Here is a 15,957-nt window from a genome sequence, read left to right as displayed (position 1 = left end):
GCTTTTAGTCCTTAGCAGCATTGATTTATTGATGCTGGGGTGCAGCAGTTCACTCACCTGCAATGGTTGTGACTTTCAGGTTCATTTGTGCAGCTCTCACTTGCTGCTACGCCGGGCTGCAGTCGCGTGTCTACGACAGCTTGCTCAGAGGGAAGCAGCAGAAGTGTGTGAATATGCCATGAGCTTAGCAAAAAACACTGGAGACAAAGAGAGCAGTGGCATCAGTAAGTATTTCTTTCATGTGGCCTTTCTGTAACAGTTGAATGCACATGTGTGCATGCGTGTGCTTTGCCTTCAGAAAGAAGGGAAAAAGCCCAAACCTTGCTTCTACCCTTAGTGAAAGAAACCCTTAAGTGTCCCTTCTGACTTCAGTAACTTCTGGCCACACCCCTGCTTACCTCTGGAGTTTTATTTATAATTTAACTACTTGTGAAATTCAGACTTAAACCACTCTGTCTCATTAAAGCTTGCAATCAAGTAGGGAACACAGTGTATATACAGTGGAAGCATTTTATGTTTTTTCTGGTGCTATAGCTCTTCTTATTTTGAAAATTGACTTAACGGTGTGCTGTTTGATCGAGATGCCTGTTTGTGTGATATTCTGTTAGCATCACATCTGCAATGCCTGTGGACTTTGCTCACTGGTCTAATTCGTACATGTATCATTTTATTTTGAAAATAGGGGGCTCAACAGTGTTAATAATGACAGTCTTCATACAAATGTAGAATTGTGATCTTGGTATCAAATGATACCAATTAAGTCTGTCTCTGGGAAGACTCTTTAGAGTCCAATAGTATTAGGTTTTTTACAAATTCATGGGCTGTGTGCCTTGAAGAGAGAGTTTTTTACTTTTTTAACCAATACTTGGGGGTGTTATTTGCCTTGCAGATGAAATTTATTGCTGTATTAGAATCTTTCTAGCATTGATTCAGAAAATTATCAGTAACATCTTGGTGATCTTTGATTGAACTATACACACACAGGTACACAATGTCCAATTCAAGTCTGTTGCTCCAAATTTTAAAACCGAGTTCCTGGTTTTGGAAAAGCTTTCTCATTCTCATTTTGCAGACGTGAATCCTTTTGCACCAGGAGCTGGCTCTCGGCGAGATGCTCATTCGCGGCACCAGGGGGTTAATATAACGGAGACAGGCCTGGAGGGCGTCCTCTTTGGAATGCTGGATCGGGAGACGGATCGGAAATTGTGCTCGGATATCCATGATACTCTGGGACACATGCTTTCATCCCTGGCAGTGGAAAACCTTTCTCACTGGCTCATGCTTTGTAAGGATGTCCTTGCAGCTTCCAGTGGTAAGTGTTCTGTCGCGTTCACATAAATGACAACGTGTCCTTAGCATTAGCATGTTCTGGCAATATTGGTTTGGAGCTTGTCTTTTGTCCTAGTTAAGATGTAGGTTCAGTTGTATACAGAACTTGGATTATAGTGCAATTAAACTGCCAAAGAAAGAAGGAATTATCGATGTTAAGTTCTAGAATATTGCTCGTAAAAGTAAAAAGGTTGCTGCTTCAAGTAGGATTTCCAATGGAGAACAATGGTGTGTTTCTAAGTCTGACATTTCAGTATCTTAGTGAAAACAGACATCCTTTTAAGCCCATATATATCAGGATTGTACAGAGAGAAAACTCCTGTACACATTCTGAGCTTTATTTTATGAGATTTTGTGAATTACTGATGTGATGATGGGTTACCATGGTGACAAAATTTTTGTTTGTTGTTCAGCTTTGCAGATTTGCTTGCACAGATTTTGTCCTCTGAGACCTTATTCCTGTTTTTCAGCTTGTAGGATGGTTATGACGCAGAATCTACTCATTTCCCTTGCATTTATACTTGTTTATTGGCATGTGTGAGTTCATCCTGAAGCTGTTTATAAGTGCTGCCAGCTTTACATTTACTGATGAGTAATGCTACCAATAATTTCTTTATGCAATGTAGTTACCACAAATCTGTCCAGTGAGAAAGACCTAATTTCCTGAGTTTTAAATTGGCGTGACCTTTGTTATTTCATGTGGGATGGGTCTTAAAGTTTTTAACATGGTTGTCCAATTTCTTACTTATTTGTTAGTAGGTGACATGTCTTGGAGAAAACCATATTTAAATAAATTTCTCTCAGGTGTACTGTAAGCCAGTGACTTCACTTTGAACTCCTTTGATCCAACTAACTGGCAGATGACCAAAATGTGGTTTGCTTTTAAGCAGAGATTTATAACTCAGCCCCCTGGATGCCTTCTCAAAACGCCGTTGTTATGAATTGGCATCATCCCTGTTTGATTTGCCATAGCCTTTTTCGTTATTGAATGTCATGGCTCTTCAGTTGCTTAAATTTAGACTAAGAAGTGTGCCTTCGTTTCTAAGAAACATGCATTGCAATAATTTCCTTTAATTCTCCTCTAATTATTGCTGGAGAAACTTTTGTCAGTGTTTTGGCATTTTGTGAATTTAGACCTTGTCATTGAGGATTTACTTTTATTTCTGAATAGCAGAAGTGTATATGCATGTTTGGTGGGGGATTTTTTGGTCCATGTTTGGCTTTTGGTTTTTATGTGATCCCTGAAATAGTTTTTATTTTCTGAAATGAAGTCTTAAACCCGCACCTAAAGAAAGGAATTTTTGAATGTTAATCACATCTTTGGGTGCTATCAGTGGCCTGCTTGGCTGCATAGCTGTCCCATGGCATGGAACTTTGTAGTTTTGTTTCAGTTTAACTTGTTTTTTAACTTCCACTTGAAATGGGAGCTGAATAATTCAAAGCAAAGCTGATTTTTTTATTCTGATCCTGATAATTCTTTTAATTCTGAGCCTTATCCTGTTTATTGGCAATTTAATGGATTAATTTACAAAGAGAGGCAACGTGACAGGGATTTATCTCATATCGTGTAAGACAAATAGAGGGTAATTTAACCCAGAACATTTATTTTAATGATACGTTCTTGCATTTGGGCATTTTTCAAATGTTTCTACAGAAGAATTAGTCTGTTCTGAATCTCAGTATAAAGAAAGAACTCATGTCCTTAACTGCTTTCTGTGGATTTTAACAGCAGCATGTTTTTCTTCCTTGTAATTGTTCCGTGTCATAGACATGGGCACTGCTGCTCCCTTGGGCGGAGGGAAGGATGAGGAGTTGGAGAAGAAGGATGAGATGGATGATGACTCAATGTTTACCACCTTGGGTGAAGAGGACAAGTCCAAGCCTTCTGTAGCGCCTCGCTGGGCCACTCGAGTGTTCGCAGCAGACTGTCTGTGCCGAGTTATCATGCTGTGTGAGAACGCCAACAAGGCGCACTTCGACCTGGCTCTGGCTCGTTCGGCCAGGCTTAAAAACCCAAAAAGTAATTGTGTGCTTCGGCTTTGTTCTCAATCTTTTATTTTCATATTGTCGCCTCTTTACAGCTGAAGATTACACAACCGAGAAAAAAAGAACTTCTTTCATTCAAGTGTTTAAAACCAAAGGAAATGCCCAGCAGAAGTCAATAAAACTGTGTCTTTATAACCACAGTAGTTACAGTACAATGATCACGAAGAATGACGTTTTCTGGAACATACCAGTTCTGAAAGACTGGTCTGCTTGGGGAGAAAAAAAACCACCTCAGAGATGCAAAGTTTTTCTCAGTTCTGAAACAGAAGGGATAAACTTCTAGCTAAGGGCGAGCTGGGAGTGTTTTCAGAGTTTAACGTAATGACTGCAGTGAATTAAATTTGAGATTATTTTATGGAGAGATACTAGAAAAGAGAAAAAGAAAGGATCAAGCTAGGTGATTGTTGCTGTGGCATTGGTTACAAAGAGAGGAGGATGTGGGAGGGAGTTATAAAAAACCATGGACTTTATAAAGCTTATTCTCTTGGTAGCCATGGGAGTGATAAGTTTTAGTTTTTAAGCTCATGTTCCAAAGATAGTTTTACGAATTAGAGGATCAAAATCAAGAGGTCTTAGATGGCACAGTAATTTTGTGGAGAAATGTTTTTCAAGTAGTGTGAGGTGTTTCTCCTTGAGTTATCCCTGTTTGTGGTTGTTTGGGTTCACCTGTGTAGTGCTCGTGAGGACTTTGTGCATGTAGGATGGATATTGTGAGCATCCTAGAATGTGTGACGTTAATGGATTTAGTGTCTATGTTGTTGAGAGTGTCTGTTATGATATGGAGAGATATCAAGCCTTTGCCTGTGTTGCTTTAGTGCAGCCTGGATCCAGCGCTGTGCATTGCTTTCGTGAGAATCTGGTTTTTGACTTGATTTGAGACCAAGGCCACTGAAGACTAGGAAGGAACAATTTCAGGGAAGTTTATACTTTGTCATGGCATTGTATTACAAAGAAAATAATGAAATAACTGCTGCTTAGCGGGTCCTGCAGAGAATTGCATATCATCACCTGGAGAATTTTATCTCTGTTTATTTAAAGTGAACTTTGATGTGTTTGGTATCATTGTAAAAAGGAAAACTCAGCAAACTTCTGCCCCCCCAATGCAGCTTCTAAAATATTCAAGTTTTACTCTTGTCTCTGATGGTCTGAAAAATTAAGTGCAGACTTTATCACAGTAGTTTTTAAGTGATTTTCAGTCTTTCTTCGCCGATATGTCTCTGTAAAATTTCAGCCACAAGAACGTTTTCCTTTCTTACCTTGAGACTTGAAAATAGCTTAGGCAATTTGTGGGTTTCATTAGTCACGGCAAATGTTGTTAAATAATTTATTTTCACGTTAGTTGTACAACACGTGGTAATTTCAAATTGAGAGTAAGGAAAGAAATAAAATGAATACATAGAGAAGAATAATCCTTTCAGAAATGCTAGGAATTCAAGCAATGCATTTTTGTCGTCTGCATGCTTACAGCCTTAGATGTGGTTTTTGGGAGGAGAACTAGAGGCATACTCAGTTTTAGGTGTTTAGGCTTGACATCAGCAGGGGTCACTGTAAGCATAGGACTTGAGCAGGAGCAGGAATTGCCTTGAAGCAATTTTCTGTATGTTTGTGGGATCATTTAAATTAGCTTTACTAAATATTTTAATATATTCTATGCTACTTACCCACATTTACATACTGCATTCTGCACAATTTCTGCTCAGTTTTTAAGGTTGTCTTAGGAATAAAAGTCATAGAATCACTTTGAGGGGAGGAGTGGAAAACAAGAAAGCAAGCTGGGTTAAGTTCTTTCGTGCTTCTTGCATGCATTAAATGTGGACCTTTGGTAAAATCCATGCATGCCGGTGAGGAAAATGTTGCAAGTATTCATCATGTTAGCTATCTTTTAAGTCCCTAAATAGTTCTTTCCGTTTTGTTCCAAGATGACTTCTTAGTGCTCCATCTCTCTGACCTTATCCGAATGGCATTCATGGCTGCCACGGACCACAGCAACCAGCTACGCATGGCGGGGCTGCAAGCTCTTGAGGACATCATCAAGAAATTTGCATCCGTTCCCGAGCCAGAGTTCCCAGGCCATGTGATACTGGAGCAGTATCAGGCAAATGTGAGACCTCCTTCATAAGTTCAGGAAATTATGTATTTATGCCAATGTGCCAGTATTAGCTTTGAGAACATTTTGTAATTTAAAAAAAAAAAAAAAAAAAGCTGTGAGGAGATTTTTATGTGTGTGAAAATGAGGCTCTCTTACTTACGTCTTCAAATTTTATTTTTGAATCTCGTTCTGTTTATTGTAATTTAGTAGCTGATAAAATTAAAATTCAGTAGCTTGAAAGCCGAAAACTGTAAGTTACATTTAGTTTCTGGCAAAAGTGGCTAGTGGATTGTTAAACTAAGAATTGGAAAATATCATTCACTCAGTTCTAGATTTAATCTAGTAAATCTGTTTTCTTGGGAATTAATGAATGTACTTCTGTTTAAATGAAAGCTACAAAAGTGTATCACTGGGAAGTGGGCAATTAAAGATATATTTGGGGATATTATTGGGCTTTTTTTGTTGCATAGTTTAACTCTTTCACCCCTTTTGTTTTCATCCATCTTCAAGATCTTTCCAAATACTTTTTAAAGGCAGGCTTTCATCCTTTTCACTTCTTGGCTTTTTCTTCTTCCTTCTGTAGTGCTGTAACCGGTGCTTCTTTCTCTTGGACTTGGTTCCTTTTGTTTCAGAAAAATACTGCCTTATAGCAACTGCCTAAAAGGCATTTTTCAGTCAGTATTGTTTGCTTTGCAAACTTGATGCAAATCCAGCCATAAACATTTAATTTCATGTTGCTGTTCCTTTGGACATCAATTTGTCATTGGTTTATTAATCCTTAGCAGAAGTTGCACCTGTAACACTGTAATGATGAAAAGGATACTCCTTAACAGAGGGGAGATAATACCACCTATTTCACAGAGGTAGTTGAGACTTAAAAAGGCAATGGGCAAGCAGGAAAAAATGTAGTTTAAGACCTTGTTGTTGATGTTTAAGGAGTGCTATTGCAAAGGACAGCAAGGATGATTTTGGGATGTAACTACAATGCCAGATTTGGCAATCTTGTCTTGCTTGTTCTGTACTTGTCCTTGAGCCCTAAACAAGGTGAGATAACACCGTGTCCCTATTATTGTAGTGGGATTTTTAACTTTTCTTCTTATCAACAGGTTGGAGCTGCTCTGAGGCCAGCTTTTTCCCAAGATACGCCATCTGATATAACCGCAAAGGCCTGTCAGGTACAGTGGAAAACGTTCACAGGCTGTAAGCAAAATTAATTTTCCTTCTCTTTGGAAGAAGGATGCAAAAGAGGAGTAGTGTCAAATGGCTGGAACATGTTGTAAACTTAAGCTGTGATGTTTTTGCAGCATCTTCTGAGTTTCCTAGTAATATATTTTGTTCCTCAGATGTCCAGAAGTTCTTTTAGGGAGCTACATCAAAAAATGTATCTGGAACTAACTATGTCTTCATGTCAATCCTGCAAGAAAGAAGAAGAAAGAAGAAAAAAACCCCTTAGCTCAATGAGACCAGTAGAAGTTTCTTTATTGTCTTTCAGTCTGATCAAATGTTTGAATTACTGATTTTACCTTTAAACACTAACATTCTGTTCAGTTTAATGCTCTGTTTTAGAATTTAGAAGATCTGAGCATTCTCATTACAGTCATACTAACAACTTGTTAGTGAGAATTTGCTAAAAGATTTTTTTGTGTTTGTGTGTGGGATTGTTTTCTTGTGTACTGCAATTTAAATCAACTATCAGCAACACAGCTGTAGTAGCATGTGGTTTGCACAGCTAAAGGAACTACTGTGGTTTAAAGCAGAAGGGTTTTTTCCATAATACATAAGTTTTATGAATACATAAGTTTTAAAGTGGTAACTGTGTTTCTGAGTTTTGTTTAGAAAATTTGGGTCATCAGGAGTGTGATTTTGTGTTTGTTTTTACACTCCTAATTTTCAGCAAAACTGGCAAGGATAGATCAACTACAGCATAACTTGGTATCTATGTGTAGGAAAAAATGTGTTCATCCTGATTTACAGAATGTTTCTGCATGTTTAAATGGAGAGGCAGCTTGTTTGAAAACATTTAACTTCCTTATAACATGTCAAAATCTCCTCTATTCAACTAATTTCAAAGCAGATGTGTGCACTTACGGGTTCAAATGGTTGGAGGTTAGGTTTGGATATTTATCTCTCTCTAGAAGTTACATGGACAGAGATGAGCTTCCCTGGAGGAGTTGGACGTTGTTATAGTTTTATGTCGTGAGGGAAACAGATGTTGACTTGCTCAGCAGCAGGATTGAAGCTGGTCTTACTCCTACTGCAAATGAATAGCAGTTTTATGAGAAGTTTTCAACAGCTTTGTCCTGTACCTGTTTGGGACTTTTCTAGTGTTTGTGTTTAAGTTATTTTAAATATGTCCGTCATTCCAGGTCATGAGAGAGTTCCTTCCCCAAAGGATTTCATGGAATTGGTTCACTAAAAGCAAAATAAGTATATTTGTGATAGGTCAAAAATGCCTTGAAAAAAGTTTGTAAAACCTGAACTGCCTGAGTTCTGTGAGGGTTTTTTTTGCTTCTGATCCTCATCATTGTAGAATAATCTCCAGAATAAGAGCAGCTCTTCTGAAAGACTTTGTCCCTTTTTTTCTTTGTGGAAAGGCAGCTGCACTAGAATTCTTCCATTGCCTGCATCATGTCTGGCATGAATGCGTTTCAGAGGATGAGTGCCAATGTGTAGCAGTAGTCAGGAGCGGCCCATCTGTGTGATGTTTGTTATTTTAAGTACCTGCTTGGATCCATTTAATTCAAATGAAAAGTTGAGAGATGCCCAATTGTCTGTCCACCATCGTGGACAGATTGTTCTAGGTATAGAACTGTGGGTTCCACATCATAGCTCAATCTTTCAAATAATTTCTAGGTGTTTTTTTGACATTAATAATTTGAACACTTCCCACTAGTATGGAGCCTTATATATGGATTTGAGATGTGAGGGGTTTTAAAGAGACACTTTTGTTGATTGCTGTTCAGTATATTCTTCAGAGGGAATGCGGACACTTGGGGACAGAATAAAAAAACTGTTATAACCTATTTATGGAGGATTGAAAAATTTTTAAAATATTTTCCATGTCTCTTAAGTTCCCTTGTAATATGCGTTGCAAATACAGCCTTTATAACCACTCACCTGAGCAGTTCTGTTGTCATGGGTGGGAAGAAAAAAAAGGAAAACGTGATTCATTTGTCTTAAGCAGGAAGAGAGTGGCTGAGTTTTCCTGGCGTTTTTTTTTGGTTTGGTTTTCTTACTAATTTCATTTTGGTTTTTTTTAATAAGATTATTGGGGTTTTTTGCTAGTTTAGAATGATTCTAAACTTTGTTGTCTAGGTATGTAGCGCTTGGATAGGAAGTGGGGTTGTAAGTGACCTGAATGATCTTCGCCGAGTTCACAACCTTCTTGTCTCTTCCCTGGATAAAGTGCAAGCAGGAAAGGGATCCTCTAGCCAGCTTTACCGAGAGAGCGCCACTACTATGGAAAAACTCGCGGTTCTGAAAGCATGGGCTGAGGTAAACACTGACCATTACATCTGTAAAAGTTTGGAAACACTTTACAGTGTAAGAGCAGCCTCACACCTCATTCTGGCTGTACATGCCTTCCTCCTAACCTCTTGCAGTTCTGCTCCTGGGATGTTTTAAACTCAGTATCTTTCTCTGCCGTTTTGTTGAGCCATGTTTACGGCGAGGCTTGATTGTTCTTTGTTTTGCTGCACTTTTCTGCATAAAAATATGCACTCATACCATACCAGACTTTGAATTTCTTCCCATCTTACTGCTCTTAAACTTGAAAAAAAACCGCCACAAACAAGAACGTAAAAAACCCTAAAAAAGTCAAACAATCTTAAAATATATTCTGGGAAAATATTGCAGTTAGTTAACTAACTAGTTAGTTAACATTGTCAAGTGTTTGTAATTGACTCATTTTTAGGAAGAAAGTGTGTGGCTGGATTGTTTTAGGAAAGTCCTATTTATGAATCTAAGCATTGTATATATGCTGGTAGAAATAAAGAAAGGGTTTAAATAAAATGGAGTTGTATTGAAAATCTCTTTTTTCCAGTAATTTTCTGGTTAATTTTGTCTGTGTGGAATCTGTTATCTTCATGTGGGAAAGGCTGCTGCTTTTCTTTCTTTTTAGAATCTCACAGCACATAGTTTGACATGTTTTACTTCTAGGTGTATGTCGTTGCCATGAAAATTAAGAAAGAAGCAGAAACCAAACCAAAGCACGTTTTAAAGAGCGCAGAGGAGGATGAGGATGATTTTGGTACCGTGGATGAGTTGCCACCAGACAGTTTGATAACACTTGTACAACCTGAGCTGCCTGCTCTGAGCCGTCTCTGGTTGGCTGCGCTGAAAGATTACGCTCTTTTAACTTTACCAGCTGAATTTGCTACCCAGCTTCCACCAGATGGTATGCACTGAAATTTCTTTTTGTGTTCTGCAAAACAGAAAGAAAACTGTAGCTGGACGTTCAGAATTATTCTATAAATTATTTGGCATGCATGTTTTTTATGCACGTGATTAATTTCTATCTGAGCATGTAATAGCAATATTTTCTAACTTTTTCCTTCAATTTGCAATGAATATACTCATTATTCAAATCATTGAGATCATTAAAACTATGTCTTTGTAGAATTAAGAGTACTCCTTCACTTCTTTTTATACTTTGGTATCAAATGCAAAAAGATGTTGGTTGTATGAAAAACATAGCCCCTGAGATTAGAGCAGACACTGTTTTACAGTGTTTTACTGAATTAAGAGTGAATGGTCTATATGGAGAATGCTGCAGGACCCAATGACTGTGCCTGCCTTTCTTGCTCTCTGCTGACTGCTTTATTGAGGCTGGTGCACTTTCTCATGAGAGGTATTGCCAATATTGCTGCTGCACAGGGAGAATTGGAATGTACTGCCGCTAACAAGTGTTACACCTGATTATCAATCACACCCATAGTAAATATACTAATGAATTTAGAGTGCATGCTTTTTATCTGTTACTTGCAGAGAGCTGCAGAATTTACCTTTGCTTTGTTAATTTAACAGGAGGAGCATTTTACACTCCAGAAACTATTGACACAGCTAGACTGCATTACCGAAACTCCTGGGCTCCCATACTGCATGCAGTGGCACTTTGGCTAAACAGCACGGGATTTAATGTGTCAGAGTCAACAGAAGAGACTGCTGCAGCAATGCCCAATTCCCAGAAACGTGCTACATCCATTATGTTAAACCAGACACCTGGAACTCCACCTACCACTAAATCTTTACCAGAGATAAACAGAGATCGAATGCACCTAATTTTGGGTAAGAGTTACAAGTGTAGAATGCAGTAGCAGCACGTTATGGTATGAAACGCTATGAAAATGAGAAAAGACTCTCCCTGAAATCTGTGAAGTCTAAAATTCATTACCTGTCTGGACAGTAAAGTTTTGAAAATCTCTGTCTCGTCCTCCCTCTTATCTCTCTGCCTTCAGTGTTCTTTATAGCTTTGACAGAATATTTGTCAGTGTGATTATTGTGATTTATATAATTGAATAAAATTAGTAGGAACTGTTCTACACTGTAATATAATGCAGATGATACAAAATGTTATGCTGCAAAGATATAAAAGCTGTGAGGTTAATTAAAATGCACACCCCTATGAAAACACTGCTTAGCAGAGACTAATATTTGGTAAGTCACATGGAGTAGCTTTTGCGTCAGTTTTTCATCTGTGAGTAGCATTCACTGTTTCCCTTTGTTGTTGCCTAACAGCTTTAAGTGGTGGATGTAATCTCATATTCTGATGAATACCAGCAGTTTGCTGAGGTGCAGACATTTAAATCCAGAATTAAGTGCCATATGTATAAGATGAATACTGTGTGATCTTTGGAGCTTAACTTCATTTGTCTTTACATTGAAAGGAGTTCAAGAAAATGAATCTCAGTTCACAATTGAAGGATTTATATATCTGACTTAGAGATCTTTAGAACAAAGTATGGATTTCTATTCAGTCATCTTAAATTGCTTGTTGTAGCTGTGTATTATTTATTCTGCCAAATTTTGGGGAAGATGTGATGCAGAAGAGGAAGCAAATACAATTCTTCTGCCAAGACTCTCTTTTAATTGAAAGGAAGAAGAATTGAGAAAATCAGCTTTCTTTCTAAAGTTGTTAAGAACCTGCTATACTTATAAAAAATTTTAAAAGAAAACTTGATTTTATGATGATATGAACACTCTTTTTAATTATTGCTCTTTTCAGGTGTTAGTATACAGTTTCTGTGTTCCCCAAGACCTGAAGAACCTGTAGAGCATGTTACATCTTGCTTACAAGCACTTCATACTTTATTGGATTCCCCTTGTGCCAGGATCCATATTGCAGAGGATCAGGTAATGTGTGAGCATGTTGTAACAATCAACTTTTTCTATGTCTTGATCTTTCATCTATGATGATTACAAGAGCTGTAATTATTTTTTGTGTGAGAAAAGTATTTGTTCATCATCAGCAAGTGACATAACGATTATTAATTGTTTAGTCCTAATTAATGTTTTTCTATGTGTTTTGTTTCACTGCAGCTCCTTGGTGTAGAGCTCTTGAGTGTGCTTCACCGACTCCTCCTGACCTGGGATCCTCCTTCAGTCCAGCTACTGGTTACAGGAGTTGTCCAGCAGATAGTAAGAGCAGCTCAGGATTATTTGCAGGAAAAAAGGAACACGCTAAGTAAGATTCTGAAAACATGGCTTGCTTTGCAGAGTAAATAAGCAACAGATTTTCATATTGGGAAGGGAACTCGGTTGTATTAGAGTATGGTTACACTGAGGATGAAAGTGCTGTGTATTCCACAGATAATTTTGATTGTGTTCATAAATGCCTGCTGATTTCTTAACTCTTGTAAGGTGTATTTTTTCTTCCTCCGATCATTCTCATTTCATGTCATGATTTTCATTCCTTTTTCTGGAGAAAGAGTGGTGCAAGTTATACCCAGCATATAGTTTCCTTAACATTTCTCTACAGACTGCCTCCTTAGCACTTCATTTACCTTTTTTCTGAAGTTTAATAGTTTAGCCACCAGTACATGGTATTGTGGTGTGTCCCTGGCACAAGTGACATTCATGAGGTGAGTGAACTGCTCCTGAAACCAGTATGAGAAGTTGCCTGCCCCGGAGATCATGCCAGCAGACTTGCACCTGGGTTCTTACTTCACTGACATTCAGGGCACTCAGGGTGTGTCAGCAGCCAGGAGCTCTGGGAACAGGGTGTGCAACAGGAGCAAGGCAGTTGGCATGGAAAGGCATGCTCATGCTGCCCAGAAGTGCTGCTCAAGACTGTACAGGACTGCTGGAGTCAGCGTAATGATGGTAGTGACATACAACAATGCAGTCTGCTGACTGAGGGACAATCACCTCTGCTAAATCAGAAGTCTAATGGCCAGGTTTGCAATTCAGATGAAAATGCTGATGTGCCTGTGCTCCAGGGGCTTTGTCTGTGCAGCCAGGGCTGGAAGTGACACTGGTCTTACCTGTGAAACATGAAAGAAATGCTTGCGAAGGTGAGCAGGCTGTGGTGTCAGGAAAGGTAAATGGAGGAGTGAAATGTTCTTCACAGAGGTCCTGCACATGCAGGAGCTGAAGTCCCATGTTTCTCAGAAGGGGAGACAGCCATAGGCTATGCTGGAATATGACCCTGGAGGATGACACTTGCGTGAAGGTGGTAGCTGGGATACTGTGACTTCCAGCAACAGAAGGCTCTATCTCCAGATACCCAGTTGGAGAACACTGTGGAGGTCTGGCAAGAGAAGAAGAGCCAGCTGTCCTGCTTTGACAGATCAGAACTGATAACACTGAAAGGAAGTGAAGGATGATACCAGTCAGGAGCCACAGGCTGCCCAATCAAGAAGGGGAGGTGAAGGAAGCCGTGTTAAACCAACCCAAAGAAGCATTCCAGTCAAGCTATGGGAACCTCATGAGAGGCTTTTACCATCCAGTCATGTGCTGGGAGGGTGGCACTGCTGGAGACACACTCAGAAGTGTACAAAGCACAGACTTTTTCAGTCCAGATGCTGGACAGTCCAAATAAAGGTGGGCTCAGTGGATTTGCTCTGCACTTATACAGATGAAATGGTTATGAAGGTTTATGGTAGTTCTGTCTATGTGATAGTGGAGGTTATGATTTCAAGGCAAAGAAAGAAAATGAGCAGCAGAGCAAAAGCTTTGGCCTGACTTGGCAGACTTTGGCTTGTGCAGGGAGCTTGTAGATGAGATCTTGTGGTAAGCTTTCCTGAAGGGCAGAGGAAAGAGGGATCATTCATCTTTGGTGACAAAATAAAGCTCATTCACAATGATCACGACAGGAGGCTGACTTGGCTGAACAGGTACTTTTGACTGAGCTCATATATGACATGGAAGTATGTGGATGTTGGAAATCAGGACAAGCTGCCAAGGAAGACTGCGGAAGACTTTGTGGGTGTGGAGGAGTGGAACTGGGAAAGCACAGCTGAGGTGGAGCTCAGACTGATGATGAACGTCCCGTGTGACAAGAACAACTTTTGTAGATGCATTGTCAGCAGAGGAAATTTGGATCTGCTGCTGAATGGGTGATCTAAGACAAAACACGATAGAGGAAAAACGAAGGCACTGTTATCTTCTTTCCTTACTCCTCCTGTGTCTGTGTCTAATGAGCAAGCCTAGGGAAAAGCCTAGCTCCAGCGGGTGAGCATCCAGTTAGGGACTGCTCACGAAAAAGCTGGCCATACCCTGGCACCAGATGGGATACTTCTGAGGGACCTGGGTGATGACATGCTAAGTTTGTTGCAGTCGTCTTTGAAAAACTGTGGTGCTCAAGAAGGCTTTCCAGTGAATGGCAAAAATGCTGTGACTAACTTTGAGTAAGATGTGAGGTGGGGTTTGAATTAACTTGCCAGTAAGCCTGCTGTGCTTGTTGAAAGGTTTTTGAGTGAATTTCTTTTGAAACCACATCTTATTACATGAAGTAGAAGAATGCGATTTGAAATAGCACAGACTTATGGGGGAGCAATTAATGTCTCATCGCCCTCTGTGTTGAAATAACTGGCTTTGGAGGTGGAGTGGTGGATATTGTTTACTTAGACTTCTGCAAGGCTTTTGACCCGGTGCTCTATGATATCATTGTCAAGTTGGAGTGATGTGGAATGAAAAGTAGGAGAAATATTGGTTGGACTGCTGCGTGTGAATGGAGTTTAGTGATTCAAGTCTGACTGGCAGCTGGTTGCAACTGATGTTCTTTAGAGATCAGTGTTGGGGCTGCTACTGTAAGCATACAGGACAGATAGGAGAGAATGTACCCTCAGCAAATTTGTGGACGATACCAAACTGGGCGAGTGGTGGGTGTGCTGGAGGGTGCTGCTGCCTCTTAGGGGAATTTTGAGCTGCAGGTCTGAGACCTGCTGAAGTTCTGCAAAGACAAATGCAAAATCCTGCATTTGAGATGGAATGTGCATTGGTATAGGCTGGTGGGTGGGCAGATTGGATAGCAGATTTGCCAGATGAGGACTTGTGTGTGTCAATATCTGGTGTGAAACCTCTGCAGTGCTGACATCTCTGTTATTGGGCTGTGTTAGAAAAGCATGACCAGTGGGTTAAGGATACGGTTATGAAGATGCATCTGGAGCAGTGTCTAGTTTTCTTCACCATTCTTCCTCATTCTGAGTAAGACAGATGTTGACAAACATGAAGGAAGTTCAGTGGAAGTCCACCAAACAGCTTAGGGAGGTGAAGTGTGTGACCTGTAGGACAGGCTGAGAGAGCTAAACTTACTTAGTCTGCAGAAGAGAGGGTTAATATGGGATAGAACAGCAATCTCTCTTCTTAGAGGGGATTTAAAGACAATCCCAATCCAGAGTCTTCTGACAGGCATGTGGTGGAAGGACAAGAGGCAATGGACATAGACTCCAGCAGTGGAAATCCAGATGAGATACAAGGAAAAAATTTGTCACTGTGGGAGTGGTGAAGTAGTAGAACAGGTGCCCAGGGATGTGGTATCTCTATGCTTGGAGATACTCAAAACTTGGCCAACAGTCTGAAAGCTACTTTCTGAGGTACTTTTAGTGACCTCTTCATTTTAAGAGACAGTCTCCCCGTTCAATCATCCCTTTACCATTTCTTTAAAAATCTCAGGTGTATTGTTTCCATCTTTGGCTAGGTAAATTAGTTTCCAAGAGGCAACCTGGCAAATAGTTCATTGATACCTGGTTATGTTGGGTAGGTCTGCCAGGTTTTCTGTTTCCTGAAAGAAGTGAAGTAAACCCCAGAGAATATTCTCTTATTAAGGGAAATTACTATCTTAATCTGGCACAATGTCCTGTTGATTAAAAAGAAACGAAAAACAAAAAACAAACAAAAAAAAAACCCAAAAAACCCCAACTGATAGCTTTTGCCCATTTTCCATGTAAAAACAGGGAGAAGATTTTGCTGGAACTTGAGGAACCAGCACAACTGAAAATGCAGTCTCTGTTCCTTCATATGAATTAATGGAATTGTTTACTGTCAGCCCAGTA

General features: G+C 39.6%; 1 protein-coding gene across 2 annotated transcripts in view; it reads left to right on the top strand.

Annotated features, from left to right (window-relative positions):
• HEATR5B (HEAT repeat containing 5B) overlaps positions 1–15,957 on the top strand; it is a 55,810-nt gene that overhangs the window by 28,838 nt on the left and 11,015 nt on the right. For both annotated transcript variants that reach the window (XM_040058258.2, XM_040058257.2), the window contains exons 22-31: positions 80–224; positions 1,073–1,312; positions 3,098–3,349; positions 5,295–5,476; positions 6,571–6,639; positions 8,780–8,959; positions 9,623–9,860; positions 10,490–10,750; positions 11,688–11,815; positions 12,002–12,146. In XM_040058258.2, the coding sequence (XP_039914192.1) occupies positions 80–224; positions 1,073–1,312; positions 3,098–3,349; positions 5,295–5,476; positions 6,571–6,639; positions 8,780–8,959; positions 9,623–9,860; positions 10,490–10,750; positions 11,688–11,815; positions 12,002–12,146 (1,840 nt within the window). The remainder of the gene's footprint in view (positions 1–79; positions 225–1,072; positions 1,313–3,097; positions 3,350–5,294; positions 5,477–6,570; positions 6,640–8,779; positions 8,960–9,622; positions 9,861–10,489; positions 10,751–11,687; positions 11,816–12,001; positions 12,147–15,957) is intronic.

Source organism: Hirundo rustica, chromosome 3 (genome assembly GCF_015227805.2).
Source record: "Hirundo rustica isolate bHirRus1 chromosome 3, bHirRus1.pri.v3, whole genome shotgun sequence".
Taxonomy (NCBI): domain Eukaryota; kingdom Metazoa; phylum Chordata; class Aves; order Passeriformes; family Hirundinidae; genus Hirundo; species Hirundo rustica.
Note: the sequence above shows the minus strand (reverse complement) of the source record. Positions and strands in the feature narration are given on the sequence as shown.